This window comes from Thamnophis sirtalis, unplaced genomic scaffold (assembly GCF_051295495.1).
Source record: "Thamnophis sirtalis isolate CommonGarterSnake01/CBP01778 unplaced genomic scaffold, rThaSir2_p1.2 scaffold_5, whole genome shotgun sequence".
Lineage (NCBI taxonomy): Eukaryota > Metazoa > Chordata > Lepidosauria > Squamata > Natricidae > Thamnophis > Thamnophis sirtalis.
In genome coordinates, this window is record NW_028261385.1 from 2,790,184 (window position 1) to 2,816,216 (window position 26,033).

At 46.8% G+C, this 26,033-nt stretch overlaps 1 protein-coding gene across 3 annotated transcripts in view; it reads right to left on the reverse strand.

Moving 5' to 3' along the window:
• Positions 1–3,759: 3,759 nt before the first annotated feature.
• Positions 3,760–26,033, reverse strand: part of UBAP1 (ubiquitin associated protein 1) — a 41,414-nt gene continuing 19,140 nt past the window's right edge. For 2 of the 3 annotated variants that reach the window (XM_087715243.1, XM_087715242.1), the window contains exons 2-7: positions 24,075–24,115; positions 22,612–22,736; positions 18,161–19,057; positions 14,377–14,580; positions 6,211–6,312; positions 3,760–5,570 (exon numbers count right to left, since the gene is read on the reverse strand). In XM_087715243.1, coding sequence (XP_087571369.1) covers positions 5,430–5,570; positions 6,211–6,312; positions 14,377–14,580; positions 18,161–19,057; positions 22,612–22,736; positions 24,075–24,108 — 1,503 coding nt within the window. In that variant the 5' untranslated portion in view covers positions 24,109–24,115 and the 3' untranslated portion in view covers positions 3,760–5,429. The remainder of the gene's footprint in view (positions 5,571–6,210; positions 6,313–14,376; positions 14,581–18,160; positions 19,058–22,611; positions 22,737–24,074; positions 24,116–26,033) is intronic. The other variant, XM_087715244.1, reaches the window with a different exon arrangement.

The following is a 26,033-nucleotide window of genomic DNA, read 5'->3' on the forward strand; positions in this document are numbered from 1 at the left end:
AAGAATATTAAAAGAAATTGTAACTCTCGAGCAGAGGGCATGGAGCCGGTATCTCCCAACCTGGTGGGCCTTGAGCATCAGAATCTCGCGAGATACACCATTGCTGCTTTGATTCTTTGTCAGTCTCCCAAGTAGAATGATTTAGGGCAGAGAGGGCGAACCTTTTCAGCACTGAGTGCCCAAACTGGAAAGCACACGCATGTGTGCACGCCGGAGCAACCAGAAACCCAAAGACCAGCTGGCACATGCCTGTTTTCTGGCTGTTTTGGGGCCATTTTGTGGCTGTTTTTTGGGGGCATTTTTGTAATGGTCTTCGTGGGCGCCAGAGCACCAGAAAATGGCCTGGGTTTTGGCCATTCTCCGGTGCCCACAAAGACCAGCTGGCCAGCACATGTTGAAAACCAGAAAATCGCTGGTGACGGCGTGCGTGCCCACAGAGAAGGCTCTGCGTGCCACGCCATAGGTTCCCCATTACGGATTAGAGGATAGAAGTAGATTAGTGGTCTACTTAGGCTGGTGGCAATTCATCCAGAGTTGGGACCCAGTCACCGAGACCACTGAGAATGCTGTCGATGGGCATTTATTTTGACTTCGCTTTGCCTAAGAACGTGGCCCATCCTTGCTACTACGCCGACTTAATTCCAATATTAGACGTCATTGCGTCATTGCAGACGAGTGCCACCAAGAGGGATCGGAAACACATTGATTTGACCTCGCACCTACATGTATGTTTTAGGGCCCGGAACGCAATGGTCACCTGTGCTCTTTGGCGGCAAAGAACAATAAAAAGCAGTTGCGAAAATAGGAAACGGTAGAAACTATTTCAGCAAGCCTGTCGGAAATGCATAAAAATAGATATATACCCGGCAGATGGATTGAGAGCAGCACACCTAAATTTAAAACAACAACAACAAAAAAATAGGGATAACTTGGTTATTTTGCATTAAGCACTTTGCCTTACCATACCAAAAAGCCTCTTTAAATGCCTTTATAAAGGAAGGTGATTCACGTGGTTTAAGAATGTTGATTGCGGCACATGCTATGTAAATTAAGTTAGAATGAGTTTGAATAGATGCGTGTCATTTTATACTGAAATTTTGCTTCGGGATTTGCCGTGTCCGTGACAAAGCCCTCTAAGTGGAGTCCCCGGATCAAAATGTCATTTGATGCTTTGATTGCAAGAATAATTCAGAAGTGAGAAGAGGGCGGGAGAGCGTAATTATGCCGATGTGCGGTGGCGGCAGAGGTCCTCTCCAGCTACAGGGATCCCGGTGATGTGATGTCTCGGCACAACTAGAAGAGGACATTTTGGGGGGCTCTCCGTCACCAAACCTGACTTAACGCCATTATAAATAAAGTTTAGTCATGATTTGGCAGTTTTTCATTTCACTCGACAAGTTTTTACACAAGGTTCTAAGAGGATGAAACAGCGTCTCTTATGCAATTACACCTTTCTCGTCTTTATAAGCAGCTTCAAGTTCTCTTACTGGCTTATTAGACATTTAACTCTGCAGCTTTAAGGATTGGCATGAACGTTCGTGGCTCCAAATTCTGCCATGGTCCCAGCCCTAAGTAGACTCTTGTAGATTCCACATTATCCTTTTTTTCTTCCTTTTAAAAAAACAAAAACCTTTCTATGTGTTTTCTTTGCTGCCGTATTTTTATATTTGGAGGGTTTTTAAAAAAATGTTTTGGTCACTACTTTAAAAGCTATTTTACACACACACACTATATATCTAAAGGTTTCCCTGTCTGTCTGAATCTAGGGCAGTGTGCTCTATACCAGTGTTTTTCAACCTTTTTTGTGCAAAGGCACTCTTTTTTCATGAAAAAAATCACGAGGCACACCACCATTAGAAAATGTTAAAAAAATTTAACTCTGTGCCTATATTGACTATATATAAAGTGTTTTTCCCACGGCACACCTTACATTATGTCACGGCACACTAGTGTGCCGCGGCACAGTGGTTGAAAAACACTGCTCTACACACACACACACACACAATGTATGTATGTATGTATGTAAAGGTTGCCCTGTGTCTGAAACTAAGGGAGTGTGCTGTCTCCTTCACTCGCTCTCTCTACATACACACATATGTACGTACGTACATATACCGTATTTTTGGAGTATAACACGCATCCCCCCCCCAAGATAAAATTAGGGTGCATCTTATACACTGAATGTAGCCCCACCCACGCACAGCCCTCCACCCTCTGGCCTCTGCCTCCCAGCAATTTGCCTCCTTGCAGCAAACAGTCTATTTCAGCTTCAGCACCTGATTAGCACAGCAGCTGATCGTCGATCCTCCCAACGATCAGCTGTTTCAGGCTGCAGGGATTACCATTTTCGGCCTCCACACCCCATTTTTGTCCTCTGCACGCTCTGTTTTCCGCTCATTCCGATCTCCACCATCCAGAACGGGTGGAAAATAGGCTATGGCAATCCCTGCAGGCTGAAACAGCTGGGAGGCCCAACAATCAGCTGCTTGTGCCAATCAGGCTGTGCTGAAACTAAAACTGGCTGTTTGTTGCAAAGAGGCAAATTGCTGGGAGGCCGAGGCAGATTTTTTCTGCCCTTGTTTTCTTCCCCAAAAGCTAGGTGCGTCTTATACTTTGGCGTGTCTTATACTCCGAAAAATAACAGGAAGTCCACCTTGTGTCCATCTGAAATGGATGACTTCCAACTAGCTTGCCTAAAATTATACATTTCTTTAACTGCTATTTTTATTTGACTCCAGACAAATGGCTATCCAACATCTTTAAGATGAGGTTGGATAGCCATTTGTCTGAAAAGGTATAGGGTTTCCTGCCTAGGAAAAGGGTTGGACTAGAAGACCTCCAAGGTCCCTTCCAACTCTGCTATTGTATTGTATTATTGTACTGGGCCAGCGAATTCCCTTAGGCTTTAAAGCAGCTTGCAGATCTGCCCAAGGGCAGCCAACCCTCAACCCCACCGGGCCGTGGCAAGTCACCTCTAGCGAAGTGACATGGAGTGTTAGTCCCAGAAGACCCATTCATGGTTACTCAGGACTACAATGCCCTTGTGATGCTGCCCTCCCTGGGAAGGAAATGGGTCAAGTACAGGAAATGACACAATGAGGAGTGTTTTTTTTCCCCCCAGGTTCAAGTTCCACGAGTGTTGAGTCAAGGACATTCAAGCCAGAAACTTAACAGGATTAAACAAACGCAGTATTGGGGTTTACAGAATCTGATTGTCTTGATTATTACAGGCAGTCCTTGACTTACGCCCTCGTTCTGACAACCATGTCCCCTGGTCACATGACCGCACGGATGCTCGGAAGGTTGACTCAGCCTTCCATCCTTCCAAGGTCGGTAAAACGAGAACCCAAATATGCTGACATTGTAGTGTTGTGCACCCAAAGTGTTATAAAGGAGTGTGGAGTGGTACAGAAGTGCTATTGCTAAGTTTCATCTGTCCGTCCATCCATCCATCCATCCAATCTGCCCTGATGGTGCAGTGATTAGAATGCAGTACTGCAGACTAACTGTCCACTGCTAGCAGTTCGATCCTGACCGGTTCAAGGTGAATTCAGCCTTCCATCCTTCTGAGGTCGGTAAAAGCAGAACCCAGATTGTTGGGGGCAACAGGCTGACATTGTAATGTTGTGTACCCGGAGTGTTATAAATATAAAGGACTGTGGAGTGGTACGTAAATCTTAAGTGCTGTTGCTATTGGCAACCACATCATATTTACCGGCATTGGCAGCGTCCCACAATCACGCAACCACAATTGACTAGTTTTTGGTTGAAATTGATGTTTACTTCCAGTTTCCAGTAAAGTATGTCCATTATGGAGCATGGATATATTTAAATGGTGGCAATGATTCACTTAACAGCCATCACAAGAACAGTTGTTAAAAGCAGACCTGTCAAGAACGATCCGCTTGACAACACAACTTGCGAAGCCCCGTAAGTCGAGAACTACCTGTATATATGAGGGGTTCATCTCTAGCCGCCCAGAGTCCCTAGGGAGTGGGCGGCATACAAATACCATTAAAGTTAAAGTTAATTAAAGTTAAATATCAAGGAACGAAGCCCTAGATGGCAGTTCTTGGAAAGAGACGGACAGCTGTCATGAGATCAATTCCTGTGCAGTAATTGATAATCCCTTATTTTAGGATGAAGAAAAACGAGTCAGCGATTTGGGCAAATAATACTAATTATTAACCGCACGCTAATGGGGGAAATCATAAAACTGGATTTTCATAAAGCGGGGGGGAAAAGGAGATTAACGTCTCCTAAAGCCCGAGAACACTACGAGCCACATTTTAGGATTTTCATTAGTATCTTTCTGCAGAGCCAAAATAGCAAATTACTTCGAGCATCAAGACCGCTTATATATTTCTTTTTATGAATTTAAATCTTTAAACATGTACAACGTAATACTTTTTCGCTATCAAAACCCAAAAGGCTGATTCCTATGACTAATAATTAATAATTATAATAACAGTGTGAAGAAAAGAAAAACGAAACGGAACCAACAAGGTGAATATTATAAAGAAAGTGCTAGAAAAAGAGATCTCCCAACCTGGTTATGTTAAAAACTGACTTGTCACGTCATTTCTGAAGAAGGACGCGGCTTAAATAGGAGAACAATGATCAGCTCGGGCGGGACAGATCCAAAACCTCCGGGGACAGATAGACGGAAGAGCCAAGGGGCAAAAGATTTCACAGCTTATTATCTTGGGGGTGTTTTTTTTGGGGGGGGGGGGGGAGAACTGGTGGAAATTCACAAGCGCCGGAAAAAGCCGTACGGATTCTCCGGGAGGCGCGATGGCCGTTAGTGAACCAGTGTTGCACTAAATTTACTAAGTTCCTCCTTTCGACCCTCCCCGCCTAGAGTAAAACTGACTTCTTCCATTGCACTTCTATCAAACTGATTTTTTTTTAAAAAAGAGTCTCTCTCGAAACATTTGCGGTACGAGCAGGCACACAAATGAAAGCGGTTGTAAGGAAGTCGGAGCGTAGGAGTTCACAGTCGAGAGTCGGGTTGACGCTTCTTTGAGTCCAGTACAAAGGATCCGGGAAAGGGGTAGGAGGGGCTGTCAGGGATGGAATTGGGGTGGGGTGAATTGGGAGGCCGGGGGGGGGGGGGGGGACCTAGCCTGACACTTGTCTGCACAACTCAGTCTGGAGTCTCTGGCCTACCCAAAGAAACAAACGTGGGGGGGGGGAAGGACACTTAAACCTTTAATTGATGAAACTCTCTTTTGGGTGGGTGGGCACAGCTGATCAGACTGAGGGCATAGCAAAGGACCGGCTCTTTCAGCTGCGACGGTATCGCGAACACAGGATCCTCGTGGCATTCTCCTTCCCGCAGCACCAGAGTAGACCCGGCTGGTGATGGCAGGGGGGCGGGGGGTGTCCGGTGGCCAGAAGCAGCGAGGGGCTGCCCCCGCTCACGCCTTTCAGCTGGCGCCTGCTCGGGTCATTAAATCTTCCAGGGCATCGTTCTGATCATTGTTGTGTAATAGCAAAGCTTCCTTAATGTCTTTCAGCTCGAAGCCCATTTCTTGAAATTTGCTCATGAGGTGGAGAATCTGGGTGGCCTGAGGAAAGAAAGAAGGAAGGGAGGAAAGGGAGATATAAGCCGTCAAGATGGTTTACGGAGTCTTTGTGGGTTAACGGAGCTCTTGGCTTCGAGAGGGGACTTTGAGTCAGGAGTGTCCAAGCTCGGCAACTTTAAGACTTGTGGACTTCAACTCCCAGAATTCCCACTGTTTTCATTTCATTTTGTATTTGAAATCCTGATAAAACTTAATAAAAACATGACAGAATACACGACTACACACACACACACACACACACACACACACACACACACACACACACACACACACGGAACAAGCCACAAATCCAGTGATGCCTACAGGGAAAGCCACACCATGTGTCAAGCACCCTAACCCTGGGAACAGATTCAACAATATCATAGAGTGAGCAGAGTGAGTCGTGGTGGCACAGTGGTCAGGATGTGATATTGCAGGCTAATTTTGCTGACTGCTAGGAGTTCGATCCTGACCAGCTCAAGGTTGACTCAGCCTTCTGTCCTTCCGAGGTGGGTCTAAGGAGGACCCAGATTGTTGTTGGGGGCGATATGCTGACTCTGTAAACCGCTTAGAGAGGGCTGCAAAGCACTGCGAAGCGCCGTATAAGTCTTTAAGTGCTGTCACTACAACAAGGAATGCTCACCTTCTCTTCCGAGCACTGGTGCATTTCGAGCGCAGCCTCTACCAGGAGCGGATCGAAGCCCTTCTCACAGAGCTGCCCACGGACAACCAGGTATTCCAGAATCTACAGAGAGAAACGAGTTCAAATGTTTCCTCTGCAAGTGTAATTTCCACTTTTCAAGAGTTGAGTTGCCTGAACTGGCCAAGCCCTTCTCACCTGGTCCTCGCTAGAACCGGTCACCTTTATCCACAAATTTCATTTTCAACGCTATTCTTGTTCCGGTTGTCACCTAAGTACAGGTGGTCTTCGACTTACAACAGTTCGCTTATTGACTGTTCAAAGTTACGACGACAGTGAAAAATGTGACTTTTGACTGATGTTCACAGTTACAACGTTTGCAGCATCCCCGTGATCAAAATCTCGATGCTTGGCAACTGGCTCACATTTATGACGGTTGCAGTGCCCTGGAGTCACGTGGCCTCCTTTTGCGACCTTCTCGCAAGCAAACTCAATGGGGAAGCCAGATTCACTTAACAACCGTGTCACTGATTTAATGACTGCGGTGATTCACTTAACAACTGTGCCGAGAAAGGTCATAAAATGGGGCAAAACTCACTTGACAACTGTCTCATTTAGCAACAGGAATGTTGGGCTCAATTGTGGTTGTATGTTGAGGACTACCTGGGGAAAGTATCCATCTTGGCATCTATGCGACCACCAGGCGCAAACCAGTGTCTTCGTTTCAAAAACATTTCATGAGGAACAACATGGGGTGAGACAATTGGCCTAGTAGTGGTTAAGATGATGGAGGAGACGGTGAGTTCTAGTCCTGCCTTAACCATGAAAGCTGTCTGGGGAATTTGAGGTCAGTCACCAGGAGACAGAGAGTTCCAGTCCTGCCTTAACCATTAAAACTGGGTGGGTGACTTTGGGCCAAACACTAGGAGATGGTGAGTTCTAGTCCTGCCTTAGGCATGAAAGCTGGATGGATGTCTCTGGGCCAGTCACCAGGAGACAGGGAGTTCTAGTTTTGCCTTAGGCCCAAAAACCAGGCGGATGATCTTGAGTCCTCCCTCTCTCAGTCCCTCCCTCCCTCTCTCAGCTCACCTCACCTGGCAGGTTGGTTATGGTAGGGAAAATAGAAGGAAGGAGTATTTAGCTATGTTCACTGGCTTGAATTATTTATAAATATAATAGCAATAGCAATAGCAGTTAGACTTATATACCGCTTCATAGGGCTTTCAGCCCTCTCTAAGCGGTTTACAGAGTCAGCATATCGCCCCCCACAGTCTGGGTCCTCATTTCACTATCAGATGATAGATAAATAGATAGATAGATAGATAGATGATAAGATAGATAGATAGATAGATAGCAATAGCAGTTAGACTTATATAGCGCTTCATAGGGCTTTCAGCCCTCTCTAAGCGGTTTGCAGAGTCAGCATATCACCCCCACAGTCTGGGTCCTCATTTCACCCAGATAGATGATAGATAGATAGATAGATAGATAGATAGATAGATAGATAGATAGATAGATAGATAGATAGATAGATAGATGATAGATAGGTGATAGATAGATAGATAGATAGATGATAGATAGATGATAGATAGATAGATGATAGATTGATTAGATAGATTAGATAGATTAGATAGATTAGATAGATTAGATAGATTAGATAGATTGATTAGATAGATTAGATATAGATTAGATAGATAGATGATAGGATGATAGATTGATTAGATAGATTAGATAATTAGATAGATAGATGATAGATAGATGATAGACAGATAGATGATAGATAGATGATAAGATAGATAGATAGATAGCAATAGCAGTTAGACTTATATCCCGCTTCATAGGGCTTTCAGCCCTCTCTAAGCGGTTTACAGAGTCAGCATATCGCCCCCACAGTCTGGGTCCTCATTTCACCCACCTCGGAAGGATGGAAGGCTGAGTCAACCTTGAGCTGGTGAGATTAGAACCGCTGAACTGCAGATAACAGTCAGCTGAAGTGGCCTGCAGTACTGCACCCTAACCACTGCGCCACCTCGGCTCTTCTAATAAAACTCTAATAAAAGTTGGGATGTAAATTAAAAAGATACCTAAGTAATACAACTAGACTTTCCCTTCAATCACAATTGAGCTCAAAATTTCTGTTGCTAAGTGAGATATTTGTTAAGCGAGTTTTGCCCCATTTTACAACCTTTCTTGCCACAGTTGTTAAGGGAATAGGGTACTTACCTGATACGCGTCTTCTCACAGTGGGGGAGGAGTATCCAGGATGGGTTGACCTTGTCCTCCCTTGATTGGACTGAGTCAGATAAGCTCTTTGAGCCACGCCTTGGTCACCAGGCTCCACCCAGTTATCGGCGAAGAACTCTATCCGACTCGCTGTGTCATCCACTCAACTTTATTTTAGTTTATTACTTCAACAGAACAGTTCCATAAACAACATGACAATTTTGCAACATACCCATATCAGGGAGGGGCTGGATACTCCTCCCCCACTATGAGAAGAGGCGTGTCAGGTAAGTACCAACGCCCTTTCTCTATAGTGAGGGGAGAAGTATCCAGGATGGGACGTACCAAAGCCTACACATCCCTAGGGAAGGTTACACATTTGAGTAAATGCCCAAACTTATGCCTGGTGAGAGCTCTCCCCCACCTTGTGAACAGCCTGCAACACCCCTACGTCCGAATGAGGCTTCCGCAGAAGCAAAGGAGTCCGACTTGTAATGCCTCACGAATGGTGAGGGGGAAGACCCCCTGGCTGCCCTACACATCTCAGATAGTGAGGCCTGAATGGCCCAGGCCGCCGAAGTGGCCGCGCTTCGTGTAGAATGCGCTGTGATAGAGCTTGGTGTTTGCAGACCCCGTGCCGGATGGGCAGAAGCAATACAGGTTCTTAACCACCTGCCTCTCGTGGTGGAAGTCCCCTTGTTCCCCAGGGACCCCGGCTGGAAGGAAACAAATGGGGCTTCAGACTTCCTGTTCGGCCTGGTTCTTCTGAGGCAAATCCTCAGAGCCCTCCTCATGTCTAAGGTGTGTCACTTCCTCTCTAATGGGTGAGAAGGATCCGGGCAGAAATTGGGCAATATCAGTGAGTGATGGAAGCAAGAACACACCTTCTTGGGTATGAAGGAGGGGTCCAACCTTAGCACTACCCTGTCCTGGTGGAACACGCAGAGATCTTCCCTGGTAGACAGAGCCTGTAGTTCGGACATCCTCCTGGCGGAGGTGATGGCCACCAAAAAGTCCACCTTAAGTGTCAGGAGCTTCAGAGAGACAGTATGTAATGGTTCGAGCGTCCAACACCTTGTGTAAGTCCCAGGCAAGGTACCTGTGCACCGTGGGCGGTTTAAGATTGGAGGCCCCCTTGAGGAACCACATGACCATCGGATGGTGAGTCCGTGTCTGAGATCTACCGCCCAGAAGTACCGATGAAATGGCCGAGACCTGTCTCCTAATCCTGTTGGGAGCCAACCCTCTGTCCAGTCCCGCCGGAAGGAAGTCCAGAACTTGTGCAACAGTGGCCCAGACCGGATCGTGGCCCCCAGAGATGCACCATGTTGAAAAAGCCCGCCCTGTAGCACCATAAATGCTCTCCGTGGAGGGTCTGTGAGCTGCCTGGATAGTCTGTATAATCCTGGGGCAGAAGTGATCATCCCTCAGGATGCTCCGCTCAAGTGCCAAGTGCAACTGGAGCCACTGAGGGTCCGGGTGTTCCAGCGACCCCTGATTGAGGGAGATCCTCTCCTAGGGGATCCTCCAGGGCCTATCCACCAAGAGGGATTGGAGATCAGCAAACCAAGGCCTTCGGGGCCAGTGTGGGGCAATCAGTACCACCTCCGCCCCCTCCTGCAAGATTTTTTGTATGACCCTGGAGATCAGGGGTAAGGGTGGATAGGCACAGAGGAGCCCCCGGGGCCAAGGGCCACGGAGAGAGTCTACCCCCTCCACCCGCCATGTCCAGTAACTGGAGTAAAACCTCGGAAGCTGGGCATTGAGAGGGGTGGCAAATGGGTCGACCTCCGGGCGTCCGAAGCGCTCTGCCAGCTCCTCGAAGATTGCTGGCTGCAGCTTCCACTCCGAATTGTCCACCTCGTTCTGGCTGAGCCAGTCGGCTCTGATGTTGTCCACCCCTGCTGTATGTTCTGCCCTCGGCAAATGCTGTCGAAGGTCATAGGCCATCTGAGGTGCTTCTGCGTTTTCTCATAGTTGGACATCCAATTCTGAGTTTGTGGTGGGTTGAGGCATGGGGACTGGCCTGTCTGACCCTTTTGCCATGGCTAGAAGGGTGCTATGATTCTACGACTAGGATTAGCTCAGAAAATTTCTTGAATGTATTATGAATTATTTGAGTTCAATTCACGTGTCGGCCACTAGAGTGCATTGAAAAACTTTGGAGATGCAGTCGCAGTTCACGTGTCAGCCACTAGGGTGTGTTGCCAGACTTTGTAAATGCAGGCGCAATTCATGTGTCAGCCACTAGAGTGCGTTGCAAAATTTAGTAGACGCAGTTCACTGGTAAGCCACTAGAGTGCATTGTAGAGGTTTGGAGATGCAGGCGCAGTTCAAGAGTTGGCCACTAGGCTGCAATGCAATGCTTTGTAGATGCAGGCGCACATCACTTGTCGGCCACTAGGCGTTGCAAGTGTTGGCCTGAAATACTGGACTGCAGTTTGTATAGGAGCCACTAGTGGGCGCTGCTTGTGCCTTCTGTTTGGAGTGATTGGCAATGGCGCCTTCCTTGCTGTTAAAGGATGGAAGGCTGAGTCAATCTTGAGCCGGTGAGATTTGAACTGCCAAACTGCAGCTAGCAGTCAGCCGAAGTAGCCTGCAGTACTGCACTCTAACCGCTGTGCCACCTGGGCTCTAGTTGCCAAGGCGATTCTGCTGGTTAGGTTTGTCAAGCTGACTGATCCAGTTTTGGAATTCCTAAGGGTCTTTACCCGAACTCGGAACCCGTCTTGGCCCTGGCTAGCTTGGCACCTTCTACAGAGGTTGAGAGCCCTTCCCAAATAATTCATAAGCAGTAGCAACCAATCCACAAGAGCCTAACAATCTCTTCAGCTGGACTACACCGGCCTTTCGGCCCTTTGGCTTCCGCTGCCGCTGGGGGCTCTCTCGCGCCTCCCACTGCCTCCCGCAGCTCTTTCTGAGCCTCTCTGGGTCTCACCTTGTTCTCTGGAGATCGCTGCCAGCGCGGGCGCTTTGGGGCGTTCTAAAACACCACGGTTCGTCGCTCAACCCCTGAGGGGAGCGGTGGAGCGCCCCGGTGCCCTTAGAGCCTCCTTGGGCGTCACCGTTGCTGCAGAGGCCTCTCCGGAGCTCGCTTGCCTGTCTTTGGTGAGAGTCCTCACTGAGTGCCCTGGGTCTCGCTCTGTGATCTGGGCGGAGTGCCGCCTTAGTGGTTGCTGTGTGGGCTTTCTATCCCCGCTGGGGGTTTCCTCGCCCTCTAGTGATTGATCAGGCAGCGTGGGGGCAATTTTGATCGCTTTTGCAGCAATTTAAAAAATTTCCTTTAAGTTTCTTCTGGATCTCAGGATGAACACAACCGTCCGTTGATGGACTGAGTCGATAACTGGGTGGAGCCTGGTGACCAAGGCGTGGCTAAAAGAGCTGATCTGACTCAGTCCAATCAAGAGAGGACAAGGTCAACCCATCCTGGATACTCCTCCCATCACTATGGAGAACATTACAGTCAATTTAGTGACAAGGTTGTTCACTGAATCTGGCTTCCCTTGTTCTGACCGAGGCTTCCCGAGAGCCTGAAGAAAACTCCTGGTCCTGACAAAACCCCCTTTTATTAATTTACAGTGAATTCTGCTCATTCAAATCCAGCAAAGTCTTTCCAGGGAGGATTTACAGTCACAGACCTTATCAGGCTTGGAGAGCTGCCAGGCAAGGAGCCTCGGAGAGTCAGGAACCAATTAAGCAAACTAATTGTCTTTCCTGCAAACTCCCCTCCCCTTTTGCTCCCTCTTTTATTCCCTCTGGGAGGGGCCATTCACTGTCCACCTGTGGCCTTACTCCCAAGTCGACCCCTGTTCTTTAGCTGTTCCCTTCGTCTAGCAACTCTGTGCATGCGCACACTGGGAACAGGCTCCAGCTGTTCCTCTGCCTCACTGATGTCTGACTCCGAAGGCCGCTGATGACTGGCATAGGGCTCTGGCCCCATCTCTGCTTCCGACACAGAGCCCTCATCTGAGCCTTCCCCAGACTCCAGGACTGGCCCTTCATCCTCCCCAACCTCCTCACTCTCCGAGTCTGCTGCCAGCTCTGCTGGCCGCTGGCGGGCCACAACATCCCCATCAACTTTGCTTGTCGGAAGGTCACAAAAGGGGATCCCATGACCCTGGGAGATGGCAACGGTCATAAATATGAGTCAGTTGCCAAGGACCTGAATTTTGGTCACAGGATCATGGGGATAATGTGAAGGTCAAAACTGTGAAAAACGATCATAAGTCACTTTTTTCAGGGCCGTAGTAACTTTGAACTGTTGTAAGTGGGAAGGCCACCTTTATTCTCCCATCGAAGTACCACACGCTCTGGACCCGCTGCCTTTCCTATGCCGTAACACAAGACACAAGCCTGCAAATACCATGAGTCGACTCCAAGATGACACAAGGAACAAACGGGGACGTCACACCTCTGAGCACTGAAACCACCGCCAAGGTTGACTCGGGCATCCCTTGCTCCCTCCTTTCCCCAGATGTACAGTACTGTGCAAAAGTTTTAGGCAGGCGTGAAAAAAATGCTGTAAACAAAGAATGCTTTCAGACACATAAACAATGATTATTTTTGTCAATTTTCAAAATGCAAAGTGAGCGAAGAAAAGAAAAATCTAAATCCAGTATTTGGTGAGACTACCCTTTGCCTTCAAACCGGCATCCATTCTCATGCACAAAGTCAGGGATTTTGTAGGATTATAGTCAGGTGTATGATCAACCAGTTATACCAAACAGGTGCTAATGATCATCAATGTGTAGGAGGCTTAAAACTGGGTGAGGAACAGCCATGAGGTTGTGAAAGACAGTTTCATGTCATGGCAAGATTGAGCACAGCAACAAGACACAAGGTGGGTTATACTGCATCAACAAGGTCAGACAAAGATTTCAAAGCAGACGGGGGTTTCAAGATGTGCTGTTCAAGCTCTTTTGAAGAAGCACAAAGAATCGGGCAACGTTGAGGATCGCAGACTCAGTGGTCGGCCAAGGAAACTTAGAGCAGCAGATGAAAGACACATCAAGCTTATTGCCCTTCGAAATCGGAAGGTGTCCATCAGTGCCATCAGCTCAGAACTGGCAGAAACCAGTGGGACCCAGGAACACCCATCTACTGTCCGGAGAAGACTGGCCAGAAGTGGCCTTCATGGAAGAGTTGCAGCCAAAAGCCATACCTCCGATGTGGGAACAAGGCCAAGCGACTACACACAGAAACATAGGAACTGGGGTGCCGAAAAATGGCAGCAGGTGCTCTGGACTGATGAGTCCAAATTTGAAATATTTGGCTGTAGCAGAAGGCAGTTTGTTCGTCGAAGGGCTGGAGAGGGGTACAGTAATGAGTGTCTACAGGCAACAGTGAAGCACAGTGAAGGTTCCTTGAAAGTTTGGGGCTGCATTTCTGCAAATGGGGTTGGAGATTTGGTCAGGATTAATGGTGGTCTCAATGATGAGAACTACAGGCAGATACTTATCCATCAGGGAGGCGTATGATTGGCCCCAAATTTATTCTGCAGCAGGGCAACGACCCCAAACATATGGCCGAAGTCATTAAGAACTATCTTCAGCGTCAAGAAGAACAAGAAGTTCTGGAAGGGATGGCATGGCCCCCACAGAGCCCTGATCTCAACATCATCGAGTGTGTCTGGGATTACACGAAGAGACAGAAGGATGTGAGGAAGCCTGCGTCCACAGGAGACCTGTGGTTGGTTCTCCAAGATGTTTGGAACAACCTACCAGCCGGGTTCCTTCAAAAACTGTGTGCAAGTGGACCTAGAAGAATTGCTGCTGTTTGGAAGGCAGAGGGTGGTGGCACCAAATATTGATTTGATTTAGATTTCTCTTTTGTTCACTCACTTTGCATTTTGAAAATTGAAAAAATAAACAATCATTGTTTATATTTCTGAAGGCATTCTTTGTTTTTAGCATTTCTTCACACCTGCCTCCATGATCTTCCTCTTACCTGGTCTATGCTCTGCCCCTTCCTCTTCATTGCTTTTAAGACATCTTCGTACGAGTAGCCCATGCCCACGAGGAATTCAAGACACTCCCGCTCGCTGGAGGAGGGGGCCTGCAGTACGTCCCCATAGGAGAAGCTGCCGGGCCCTTTTGCACAGCTGCTGGTGGTCTTGGGCACTTGAGAGGTCTGGAAACTTTGGTGGGTTACCTAACAAAAGGTAAAGAAGGGGAGCATTTGAAGGGGAGGAAAAACACTGGCGCTAAGTCAAGGTGGAAGCCTTCAGCCAGGCATTTCTTTCTTTCTTTCTTTCTTTCTTTCTTTCTTTCTTTCTTTCTTTCTATCTATCTATCTATCATCTATCTATCTATCTATCTATCTATCTATCTATCTATCTATCTATCTATCTATCTATCTAATCTATCTATCTATCTCCATATCTCTATCTGTATCTATATCTATTATATTTATATCTATAGTATATCTATATATCTCTTATCTCCATATCTATATCCATCTATCTCTATTCCTAATTACATTTGTCATATCTATATCTATCTACCAGATCTCTCTCTCTCCCCCTACCTACTTACCTAATCTATCTCATCTACCTTACTATCTGCCTACCTACCTCTTCTACTTCCATCTATCCATCCATCCATCCATCTCTATCATCCATCCATCATCTATCTATCTAACTATATTTTATCTGTTTGTCATCTATTTCCTATCTACCTATTTCTTCTAACTATATGTACCTCTTCAGCTCTTCTATTTGCATATATCTATTTATTCATCCCTCACTGTAGGAGGACCAGGCTGAGCCTGAGGGAGGCGTCAAGCATGCCATCAGCCTCAAGTCCCTTCGCTCCCACAAGAGATCTAAGTCCAGCCCATCTTGAATTCCACTGACTTGTATCTGGTGCCAATTCGCATACCCCCCTAGTAGATGAGGTAGCATGAAATAAAACTTGCACTGCTTTCAAACTATCCCCTGGTGGCTCTCTTCCACCTGACAATCCATCTACTTATCTATTTATTGATCCATTGCATTTTGCAACTGCTCATCTCCCTTGCATTTTTAAAGTGAAAGTAATCAAAAAGAGAGAAGAACTTGGCATGAGGTCCGTTACCAAAAAAATTGGTCATGAGCTCAAAACATTTTACAGTCAGGAGGCTAACCTTATTAGGAAACCATTTGAAAGCGCTTGAGAATTCACAAAATGTTTGGCTTCGGGGGGGAAAAAAAAGTAAAACTTGCATTAGTGTAGAAATAAAAACCCAACGTTAGCTTTCAGCTGATAACTTGTTTTCTAAAAATACCGTGTTTTCTGGAAAATAAGATCCGGTCTTATATTTTTGGGGGCTCCAAAATAAGCACCAGGGCTTATTTTCAGGTAAACATGATTTCAGGGTGATCAGCCTATCTGGGTGCCCCCTTCCCCAGCATCTGCACAAGAGGCAGCAAGTGTGCAGGGACCAAAGGTATCCGGCAGCAAATGCAGTCCCTGGGTTGGTACTCACTGGGGAGTGCAGCCCATGGACCACAGGTGAGTTGAGGGAGGCAGAGGCATGGTGGGGGGAGAGGAGGCAGGTGACCCAGACACACCACACGGGCCACAGGAAAGCTGAGTCAGTGAGCCAGAGCGGGCAGGTGGCCGCAGGAGGCTCGTCTTGGCATAGTGGCACCAGCAGCAAATGGAGGCAGAGGTGCGGGGTGAAGGCAGCCGATCCCGACATGCCGCGTGGGGTGAAGGCAAGCCGAGACATGTGAAGACAAACATCCCACAGCTGACGCCTGGTTTTTCTGCAGCCCGCGCAGCGCATCCAGACTGCAGTGCCTTCCCCACCTCTGCCTCTTGCTTGGGACAGGTAATCAACTCACCTGCCTTGCAGTGGTTGTGGCTGCTGCTGGACCCCATCGGCCCACTTGCGCTGGCTGCCTCCTGTGCTGGCCACACCCACCCCCTTCACTCGGGCCTTATTTTTAGGGTAGGGGTTATATCAGGTGGCCGCTTAAAAATCAGACCAGGACTTATTTTGGGGATAGGTCCTATTTTCGGGGAAAACGCTGGTAGTTTGCGATGTAGATGCCATACAACTCCAGAACTATTTGAGAGTAACCGAGAGAAGGATAAACAGAAATGACCTACGGATGATGTCGTGTTGGGTCATGAAATGCCTGCAAGGAAACCACCAAGCCCCCCACAATAAAAAGAAACAAAACATGAGAAAATAACAACAATCTCCTGGCTCTGAACCACATTTCCTGTGGCATAAAACACAACCAAGGCCCTGGGAGGGCATCACATTTCCAAAGCCTCCTAGAGTCTCATCACAAGGTTGGGAGCTACCTAAACCTCTGGGGAGCGACCGTTCCAGAGAGCAGCTGCCAGGGGAAGAGAACATGCACTTCCTGATTCAGCAATGTTCTACTACCCTGAGAGGCCAGCAAACAACTGAAATAGCATCCCTCCTTTTAAGTGACCCACTCCCTCCCTGTCCACATGGGGCCAGCATTTTGCAGGCAGCGCAACCCTTGCTCCTTTGTGTGAGTGACCACCTCACTTCCTCCACGACACAACTCGAGTTTCCTTTCTATTCCGGTCTTATATTGAGCAGATCCCAAAGAATGCGACTAGCCCTTTTGCCAACAAGGGAAGCTGGAGTTGTAGCAATAGCAACTGGGGTTTGGGTGGGTAATGTTCAGTGACAACGTAACTTGGGTCACTAAACGAATTGTAAACTGAGGATTATCGGTATTCCATCACCCCTTAAATTTCTGCCTTCCAAAAATCGATAGAGATTGGGAGACATGGCTTTATTTCTACCATTTAGAAGATCGTACTATTTAGAATAACAGAGTTGGAAGGGACCTTGGAGGTCTTCCAGTCCAACCCCCCTGCTTAGGCAGGAAACCCTATATACCATTTCAGACAAATGGTTACTCAGACTCTTCTTAAAAACTTCCAGTGTTGGAGCACTTACAACTTCTGGAGGCAAGTTGTTCCACTGATTAATTGTTCTCCTTAGTTCTAGGATGGATCTGTCCTTGATTAGTTTCCCCCCATTGCTTCTTGTCCTGCCCTCGAGGTGCTTTGGAGAATAGCTTGACTCTGAGATACTGGAAGACTGCTATCATGTCACCCCTGGTCCTTCTTTCCATTAAACTAGACATACCCAGTTCCTGCAGATGTTTTTAGCCTCCAGTCCCCTCATCATCCTTGTAGCTCTTCCCTGCACTCTTTCCAGAGTCTCAACATCTTTTTTATGTCATGGTGACCATGGATGCGGGATTAATTTAATTTAATTTATTAGATTTATAGGCCGCCCAATCCCAGAGGACTCCGGGCAGCTTACACAGAACAAGAAAAACAAACAAAATAAAATAAAAATGAAGATTAAAATTCTCCAACACGCATACGTTCATATTGGGGCTGGGCCCTACATAATAAGGTCAACAGCCCCAGGCCTGCCGGAACAGCCAGGTTTTAACAGCTTTTCTGAAGGCCATGAGGGTGGGTGGGATTCCATGTGTGGCCTTACCAAAGCATTATAAAATGGTATTTAGTACAAAACAGCCACAAATATATTGTTTTTGTTTAGTTTTGTTCTGTATCTGTTTGTTTTTCCCCCTTGGGTCTTAACCTTTTGAACACAATAAAAATTGTGAAAGAGAAAAATACACAGCCCCCACCATCACGACCCCTCCGACTCGTCTTCTCATCAAAGCTCATGCGCTAACCGCTCCCCCCCCCAAAGCGCACTTCCTGTGTTGCGCAGTGCTTACCGCTGTGGCCGTAGTGAGAGCCGGAATGTCTTCCGTACATGCTACGGAGTTGGGCTGGGAAGGACCTCTGGACACGGAGGATAACGTTCGCGTGTCTAGGCCTGGGTCCATGCCGAAGGTGGGAGCCCCGATCCCGTGGTGTCCGTTCAGTTCATTGGCCTTGTCCGGTAAAACGCCCAAGAAAGTGCCGTTGTGCGCGCGGTAGGTATTCACCAGCCTTGCCGCCTGCAGGTCGCTCTCATCCAAATCCAGCTTCGGGAAGGAGAGGGACTTGATGTTGCTGACCAACGTCACGGGAGGGAGGGACGCTTTGGAAGAGGGGGGCACCTTCTCGCACCCGCCCAGCTGGGGCAAGGCCACGAGACCGTTGGGTTTGTGGAGGGGCTTGAGGTCCAAAGCCGCCCTTTCCAAAGAGGCCAGGACCTCCTGGTCTTGCAGGACCGACGGAGGCGCCACTTTGGGCAAGCCGCCGTCGAGCAGTTGGGCCATGAATGGCCCCGTGGCGTCAACGTGGATCTGGAGGATGTTCTTCAGTTCCTCCCTGTCGTCCAGGGTCTTCAACTCCAAATTGTCGAAGGGGTCTTCTTCGCACTCGAAGTCCGCCGGGTTGAAGTCGGCCTTGGTGTGTGTGGGGCTCAAGACTTTTTGCTTCAGAGCGTTGCTGTTGGCCGGGGTGGGAGTGAGGATGGAGTTGTGATGCAGGCCGGCCAGGATGGGGTTGATGGGGAGAGGCAGGGCAGCCCCCAGGCGGTAACCCTTGGGCAGGTCTTCCCCCGAGGCCCCCTTCACATTGGCCAGGGTCTCCCTGGCTTTCTGCTCCATTTCCTGCTGGACAGCTTGGATCCTTTTAATGTTCTCGGCCCACTCGATCGTCTTCCTTTCAAGAGAGAAGTCATACTGAGGAGAGGGAGAGAAGGAAAGCATCGTAAGAGACCGGAGAATCAAGGAAAAGAGACGATTTTGTACTTGGGGTACAACTGTGGGGGGTCCTTGGGGGTCCCTACGATTGGTGGTTTTTCTTGCAGGTATTTCAAGACCCAGTTAGGTAACATCGTCAGTGCTAGAAGGGAGGGAGGCTTGCAGAATGGAGGAGTGGTGGTGGAGAGGGAGGTGGAGGAGGAAGATGAAGAAAATAAGAGAGGGAGCAGGAGGAGGAAAAGGAGAGGGGGAGTGGAGCAGAGGTTGCATATCTCAGCGCTACCAGTTCATTTGTGCTTGCTTGCGTGAGTGCACACGACGCTTCTGTGTGGATAGAGCCTCCTGCCACCACCACTACTTGCTTGCTTGAACCAGGAGCAACCCACCTCTGGGGAGGAGGAAAAGGAGAGAGAGAGGGAGGAGGAGGAGGAAAAATAGAGAGAGGGAAAGAGGAGGAAAAGGAGAGGGGGAGAAAAAGGAGAGAGGAAGGAGGATGAGGACAATGAGCATGGGGTCCTTGATGCTCTCCAAACTTGTTTTCTTGCAGACATTTCATTACCAAACTAGATAACATCATCAGTGCTAGAAGGGAATGGGATTTGCTCTCATTTTTACCCCCCTCCATTCTAGCACTGATGATATTACGCAAGTGGATTGTGAAATGTCTGCAACAAAACAACCAGGCTCAGAGAACACCGGGGACCCCATCAACTGAAGTACTCCAAGAACTAAAATACAGGTGAAACTCAAAAAATTAGAATATCATGCAAAAGTTCATTTATTTCAGTAATGCAACTTAAAAGGTGAAACTAATATATGAGATAGACTCATTACATTCAAAGCAAGATAGTTCAAGCCGTGATTTGTTATAATTGTGATGATTATGGCTTACAGCTCATGAAAACCCCAAATCCACCATCTCAGAAAATTGGAATATTACATGCAATCAAAAAAACAAGGATTGTACGTAAAACAATATCGGACCTCTGAAAAGTATAAGCATGCATATGTACTCAGTACTTGGTTTGGGCCCCTTTTGCAGCAATTACTGCCTCAATGTGGCGTGGCATGGAAGCTATCAGCCTGTGGCACTGCTGAGGTGTTATGGAAGACCAGGATGCTTCAATAGCGGCCTTCAGCTCTTCTGCATTGTTCGGTCTCATGTCTCTCATCTTTCTCTTGGCAATGCCCCATAGATTCTCTATGGGGTTCGGGTCAGGCGAGTTTGCTGGCTAATCAAGCACAGTAATCCCACGGTCATTGAACCAGGTTTTGGTCCTTTTGGCAGTGTGGGCAGGTGCCAAGTCCTGCTGGAAAATGAAGTCAGCATCCCCATAAAGCTCATCTGCGGAAGGAAGCATGAAAGTGCTCCAAAATCTCCTGGTAGACGGCAGCATTGACCGTGGACTTAGTGAAGCACAGCGGATCAACACCAGCAGAAGACATGGCTCCCCAAATCAACACAGATTGTGGAAACTTCACACTGGACTTCAAGGATCTTGCAGGGTGTGCCTCTCCATTCTTCCTCCATACTCTGGGTCCTTGGTTTCCAAATGAGATGCAAACGTTGCTCTCATCAGAAAAGAGGACTTTGGACCACTGAGCAACAGACCAGGCCTGTTTTTCTTTAGCCCAAGTAAGAGGCCTCTGATGTTGTTTGTTGTTCAGGAGTGGCTTGACAAGAGGAATATGACATTTGAAGCCCATGTCCAGGATCCGTCTGTGTGTGGTGGCTCTTGATGCACTGACTCCAGCCTCAGTCCACTCCTTGTGAAAGCCCACAACACTTTTGAATGGCCTTTTCCTGACAATCCTCTCCAGGCTGCGGTCATCCCTGCTGCTTGTGCACCTTTTTCTTCCACACGTTTCCCTTCCACATAACTTTCTATTAATGTGCTTTGATACAGCACTGTGGGACCATCCAACTTCTTTTACAATTACCTTTTGAGGCTTTCCCTCCTTATGGAGGGTGTCAATGATGGTTTTCTGCACAACTGTCAGGTCAGCAGTCTTTCCCATGATTGGGAGTCCTACTGAACTAGACTGAGAGACCATTTAACACCCTTTGCAGGTGTTATGGCTTAATTAGCTGATTAGAGTGGGACATTTTTGAGCCTAGATTATTGCACCTTTTCACAATATTCTGATTTTCTGAGATTGTGGATTTGGGGTTTTCATGAGCTGTAAGTCATAATTATCACAATTATGACAAATCAGGGCCTGAACTATCTTGCTTTGCATGTAATGAATCTATCTCATATATTAGTTTCACCTTTTAAGTTGCATTACTGAAATAAATGAACTTTTGCACGATATTCTAATTTTTCGAGTTTCACCTGTATTTCCTCTAAAGAAAGAGCACCTATTGATAAATGTACCATCAGCTCCCTTTGGGTAGTTTACTGAGAGCCAAACAATGAGCCCTTGTTAAGTTAACTTCCACAAAGGCCAAGGATGAAGTCAAAACATTTGTCTACCAATCTAAAATCTTCAAAAGAAGAGGAATTTTAAAAAAGAAAGAGGATCTCTTCCTTTGACTGCAACTTCCATAGAACTCCCTGATGATGAACAAAGATATACTGACAACTGAATATCTATTGTTTGTTGTTTGGCTTCTACAAACAATGAAGCAGAAGTGCAAACAAATCAATTTTACTTTAAGGGAACAGAAGTGATTCTATTGACCAACGAGGTCAATGAGGGAAGAACTTTAGACCGAAGGAAGTTTAATTACAGACATGAATTAGAAACTAGCAAACTTTAAATGTACTATATGTTCCTTTTTATTATTTTTAATAAAAAAAAATTATTAAAGACACATTAAAACATTGGATACAGTGTAACCGTCCTACCAATTTTGCCATACATACTAGAACAGAAAGTTAAATATTATAACCACCATGCTTATTTACAATTGGTCTAGTCAGTATTTACAAATACAAAGATATCGTATTTCCCTCCATGTTGCTTTGTTCTCGTCTTACACATTTTCACTGTTATGATTTCATAGATAATTCTAATCTCCATTCTATAAATCTTAGTCATCGCTTATTTAGAGTTTCTCCTTTTTTGTTCCAACCATCGATAAAATTTATCCCAGATCTTATAATATTCTAATTCGTCTTTCTTCTTCAAATCCCACATCAATTTATCCATTTCAGCACAAATCAGAATTTTCCCAATTATTTCCTCTTCTTACGGAATTTCCCTGCTTTTCCAGTTTTGGGCAAAGGCCATTCTTGCTGACATAATAATATGTATTATTAAGTGGATTACCCTTTTGTTCTGTTTATCGTTTATATATTCCCAAAAGAAATAGTTCTGTTTTGAATTCTATTTCCTCTTCGGTTATCTCTATCAGCCACCTTTGAATTTTCCACCAATATTCTTTTGCTTTTTTGGCACCACCTATGGTAGCACTAGCAAACTTTAAATGTACTATATGTTCCCAATCACGTTAATTGTGATACAGCAGGTTAAACAGGTTAAAAAGGATCGTTTTTTTAAAAAAATGTCCAGAATTTATGACTCACCTGGGCTTCCCTTATCAGTTGTGGGGAGTCTGGCAAATAGAAACCGATGGGGAGGCCAACTTTCGCTGGTCTTCTGAATTTTTCTCCTATCTTGAATGGAACATCGTCAAGGTAGCTGAAGGGCCCTGGAAGGAAGCAGTCAGACTGTGATTTAGCAGCTACTGATGAACGCCAGTTCCAATGGCACTGAAGAAAGTGACTTACGACCATTTTTCACACTTATGACCATTGCAGCATCCCCATGGTAGTGTGATTTACATTTGGATGCTTGGTAACTGGTTCATATTTATGACGGTTGCAGTGTCTCAGGGTCATGTGACCATGTTTTGCAACCTTCTAACAAGCAGATTCAATGGGGAAGCCAGATTCGCTTAACAACCATGTTACTAACTTAACAACTATAGCAATAGCAATAGCAGTTAGATTTATATACCGCTTCATAGGGCTTTCAGCCCTCTCTAAGCGGTTTACAGAGTCAGCATATTGCCCCCAACAACAATCCGGGTCCTCATTTTACCCACCTTGAAAGGATGGAAGGCTGAGTCAACCTTGAGCCCGTGAGATTTGAACAGCCGAACTGCAGAACTGCAGTCAGCTGAAGTAGCCTGCAGTGCTGCATTTAACCACTGCGCCACCTTGGCTCAGTGCAGTGACTCACTTAACTCACTCGGAAGAGCCAAGGTGGCGCAGTGGTTAAATGCAGCACTGCAGGCTACTGCTGGATCAGCAGGTCAGCGGTCCAAATCTCACCGGCTCAGGGTTGACTCAGCCTTCCATCCTTCCGAGGTGGGTAAAATGAGGACCCAGATTATTGGGGGCAATATGCTGACTCTCTGTAAACCGCTTAGAGAGGCCTGAAAGGCCTATGAAGCGGTATATAAGTCTACTGCTATTAACAAATGTGGCAAGAAAAATCATAAAATGGGGCAAACCTCACATAATCAATTTCTCAACTGGCAACATAAATTTGGGGCTCAATTGTGGTGATAAGTCAAGGACCACCTGTATACAGTATCCTGGTATCCGGTTAAAACTCATCCATGGAAGAAAACTGTTTTCACTGATCTTCTAAAGGAAAACAGGATGAGGCTCAATCTGATTCTGGGAGTCAAACCATTCTATTGCAAAGCTCATCCTTGGAGTCCTACTTAGCCACTTTGCTCAGTGTAGTAGAAAGGGGCTAAAGGTTTTGACTCTGTCTAGAGCAGTGTTTCTCAACCTTGGCAACTTGAAGATGTCCAGACTTCAACTCCCAGAATTCCCCAGCCAGCATTTGCTGGCTGGGGAATTCTGGGAGTTGAAGTCCGGACATCTTCAAGTTGCCAAGGTTGAGAAACACTGCTCTAGAGCACGCTCAGAGCCAATGAATAATTAAATCCCATGGACAGAATCCTACATTTCATAACCACGGAGAAACCACATCCAGATGGGCAACACAGATCCAGCCCTGGCCGCTCACTTACCGTGAAAATCAGACCCCGACTTCTTAGAAGCCATTGAGAATCTGAAAGACATTTTTAAAAAGCACAATTAGCAACCTTCAGAAGAGTTATAGCACGCGACATGTATGAAAAACCTCCACGGCAGACATTGGTTCAGCTTCATGCATGCAACAGGAATGCCACAAAGCCCTGCTTTATAATAAGACTGTGTGGTTCTGGGTTTAACTTTGGGCTCCCCGGTATCTGTTTTCCCTCCAAGTCAGATTAAGGGAGTGGCGCTGTGCCCAGGTGGCTGATTGGAGTGGCCTAGATATCCTGCAAATGAGATTATGATTCAAAATTTAACAGTTGAGAGCTTTGCTGATGATGGTGACTATGGGGACGCGTCCATTGGGGTTTCAAATACCTGATTTCCACATCCTAGTCCAGAGATGACGAGCCTATGGCATGTGTGTCAAAGGTGACGCAGCCCTAGGTTTTGGGGTGACGCCCCTGAGTCATCAACCCTTCATGGTATTGGACCTGGGTACTTGAGAGACCGCCTGCTGCCAATCACCTCCACCAGACCGATTAGATCCCACAGATTAGGCCTCCTCCGAATTCCATCCGCCGGCCAGTGTCGACTGGCGACTACCCGGAGGAGAGCCTTCTCTGTGGCTGCTCCGACCCTCTGGAATGAACTCCCCGTGGAGATTCGCACCCTCACCACCCTCCAGGCCTTCCGCAAAGCCCTTAAAACCTGGCTGTTCCGACAGGTTAAAGAATCGTTGCCCCTATCTCGAATGGTATGATTGTTGCGCTTTTAAATTATGTATTGTTTTGTGTTGTTGTCAAATTGTCTGTATCCCCCTTCCCTTGTTTGAGTTGTGAGCCGCCCTGAGTCCCCTTTGGGGAAAAGGGCGGCATACAAATGAAATAAACAAACAAAAAATAAACAAACAAACATGCAACAGCTATTCTCAAAAGCATGCTCTGTTCTCATGTGGTTTCTGGAGGCTGGTTGAGAACGGGGCCTGCCCCATGTGCACGAACAGTACAAGGAGGCCTTTTTGAGCGGCGAGCGTGGCACTAGGGATGGAGGGGAGGCCTGGCTCCCCACTTCTGACCCAGCCTCAGGGCTTCTAGCAAGTGAAGCTGTTCCGAGCGCCAACATTCAAAATGGGACAACGCACCACAGCCAACTTATCGCTGCCAATTCACCATGGCTCGCCACAGGACAATTCAACAAAGTTATTGAATTACTTAAAATAATTTTTTAAAATATTTTGATTTTGGTCATCCACATTTCCTGCTGGCCTTCCTTTTGCACCCTTGCTTTAATGATTCTATTTCGCCATGTCTTCGATGTTAGCGTAACTGTTGTCTCGCGACAAGTTGACCTATGGTGAGGTAGCTGTGGCAACTTGGCTAAACTTTCTAGATTTGGGGGGGGGGAGAGGGAGTGAGAGGGGGAGAGAAAGGAGGAGGGAGAGAGACAGAGGAGAAAGAGATAGAAGAGAGAGATGGAGAAGGGAAAGAGAGGAGAGAGGGGGTAGAGAGGGAGGAGAGAGAGGGAGAGCCAGGAGTGGAGAGGAGAGGAGGGTAGAAAGGAAGGAAAAGAGAGAAGAGGAAAAGAGACCAGCAGTGGTTAGGCATTTTCCAAATTTTGGATACATTCAGCCGAAAAGGTTCGCCATCACTATCCTAGCCGTAAAGCCCATCCAAGTTTCTAGTGGATTATAAACTATTATTCTCTAATAGCTGATTATCACTGCATTCTTTTAAAAGCTTTCTTGAAAGCTTAATTAGGCAACTTGTAGATCAAGCTACATCTTCAACGTATTTATTCTGCTCAACCGCAAATTGTTTAAAAAAAAACAAACAGGTTGGAAGGCTTAAGGGTAGAGACGAAAATAAAATAGAAATCCCACTACAATGGCAAACCAGGGTGGATTTTATTGACCTCACTGGTCGGGAGGTGTCAGTTCAATGCTTTAAATC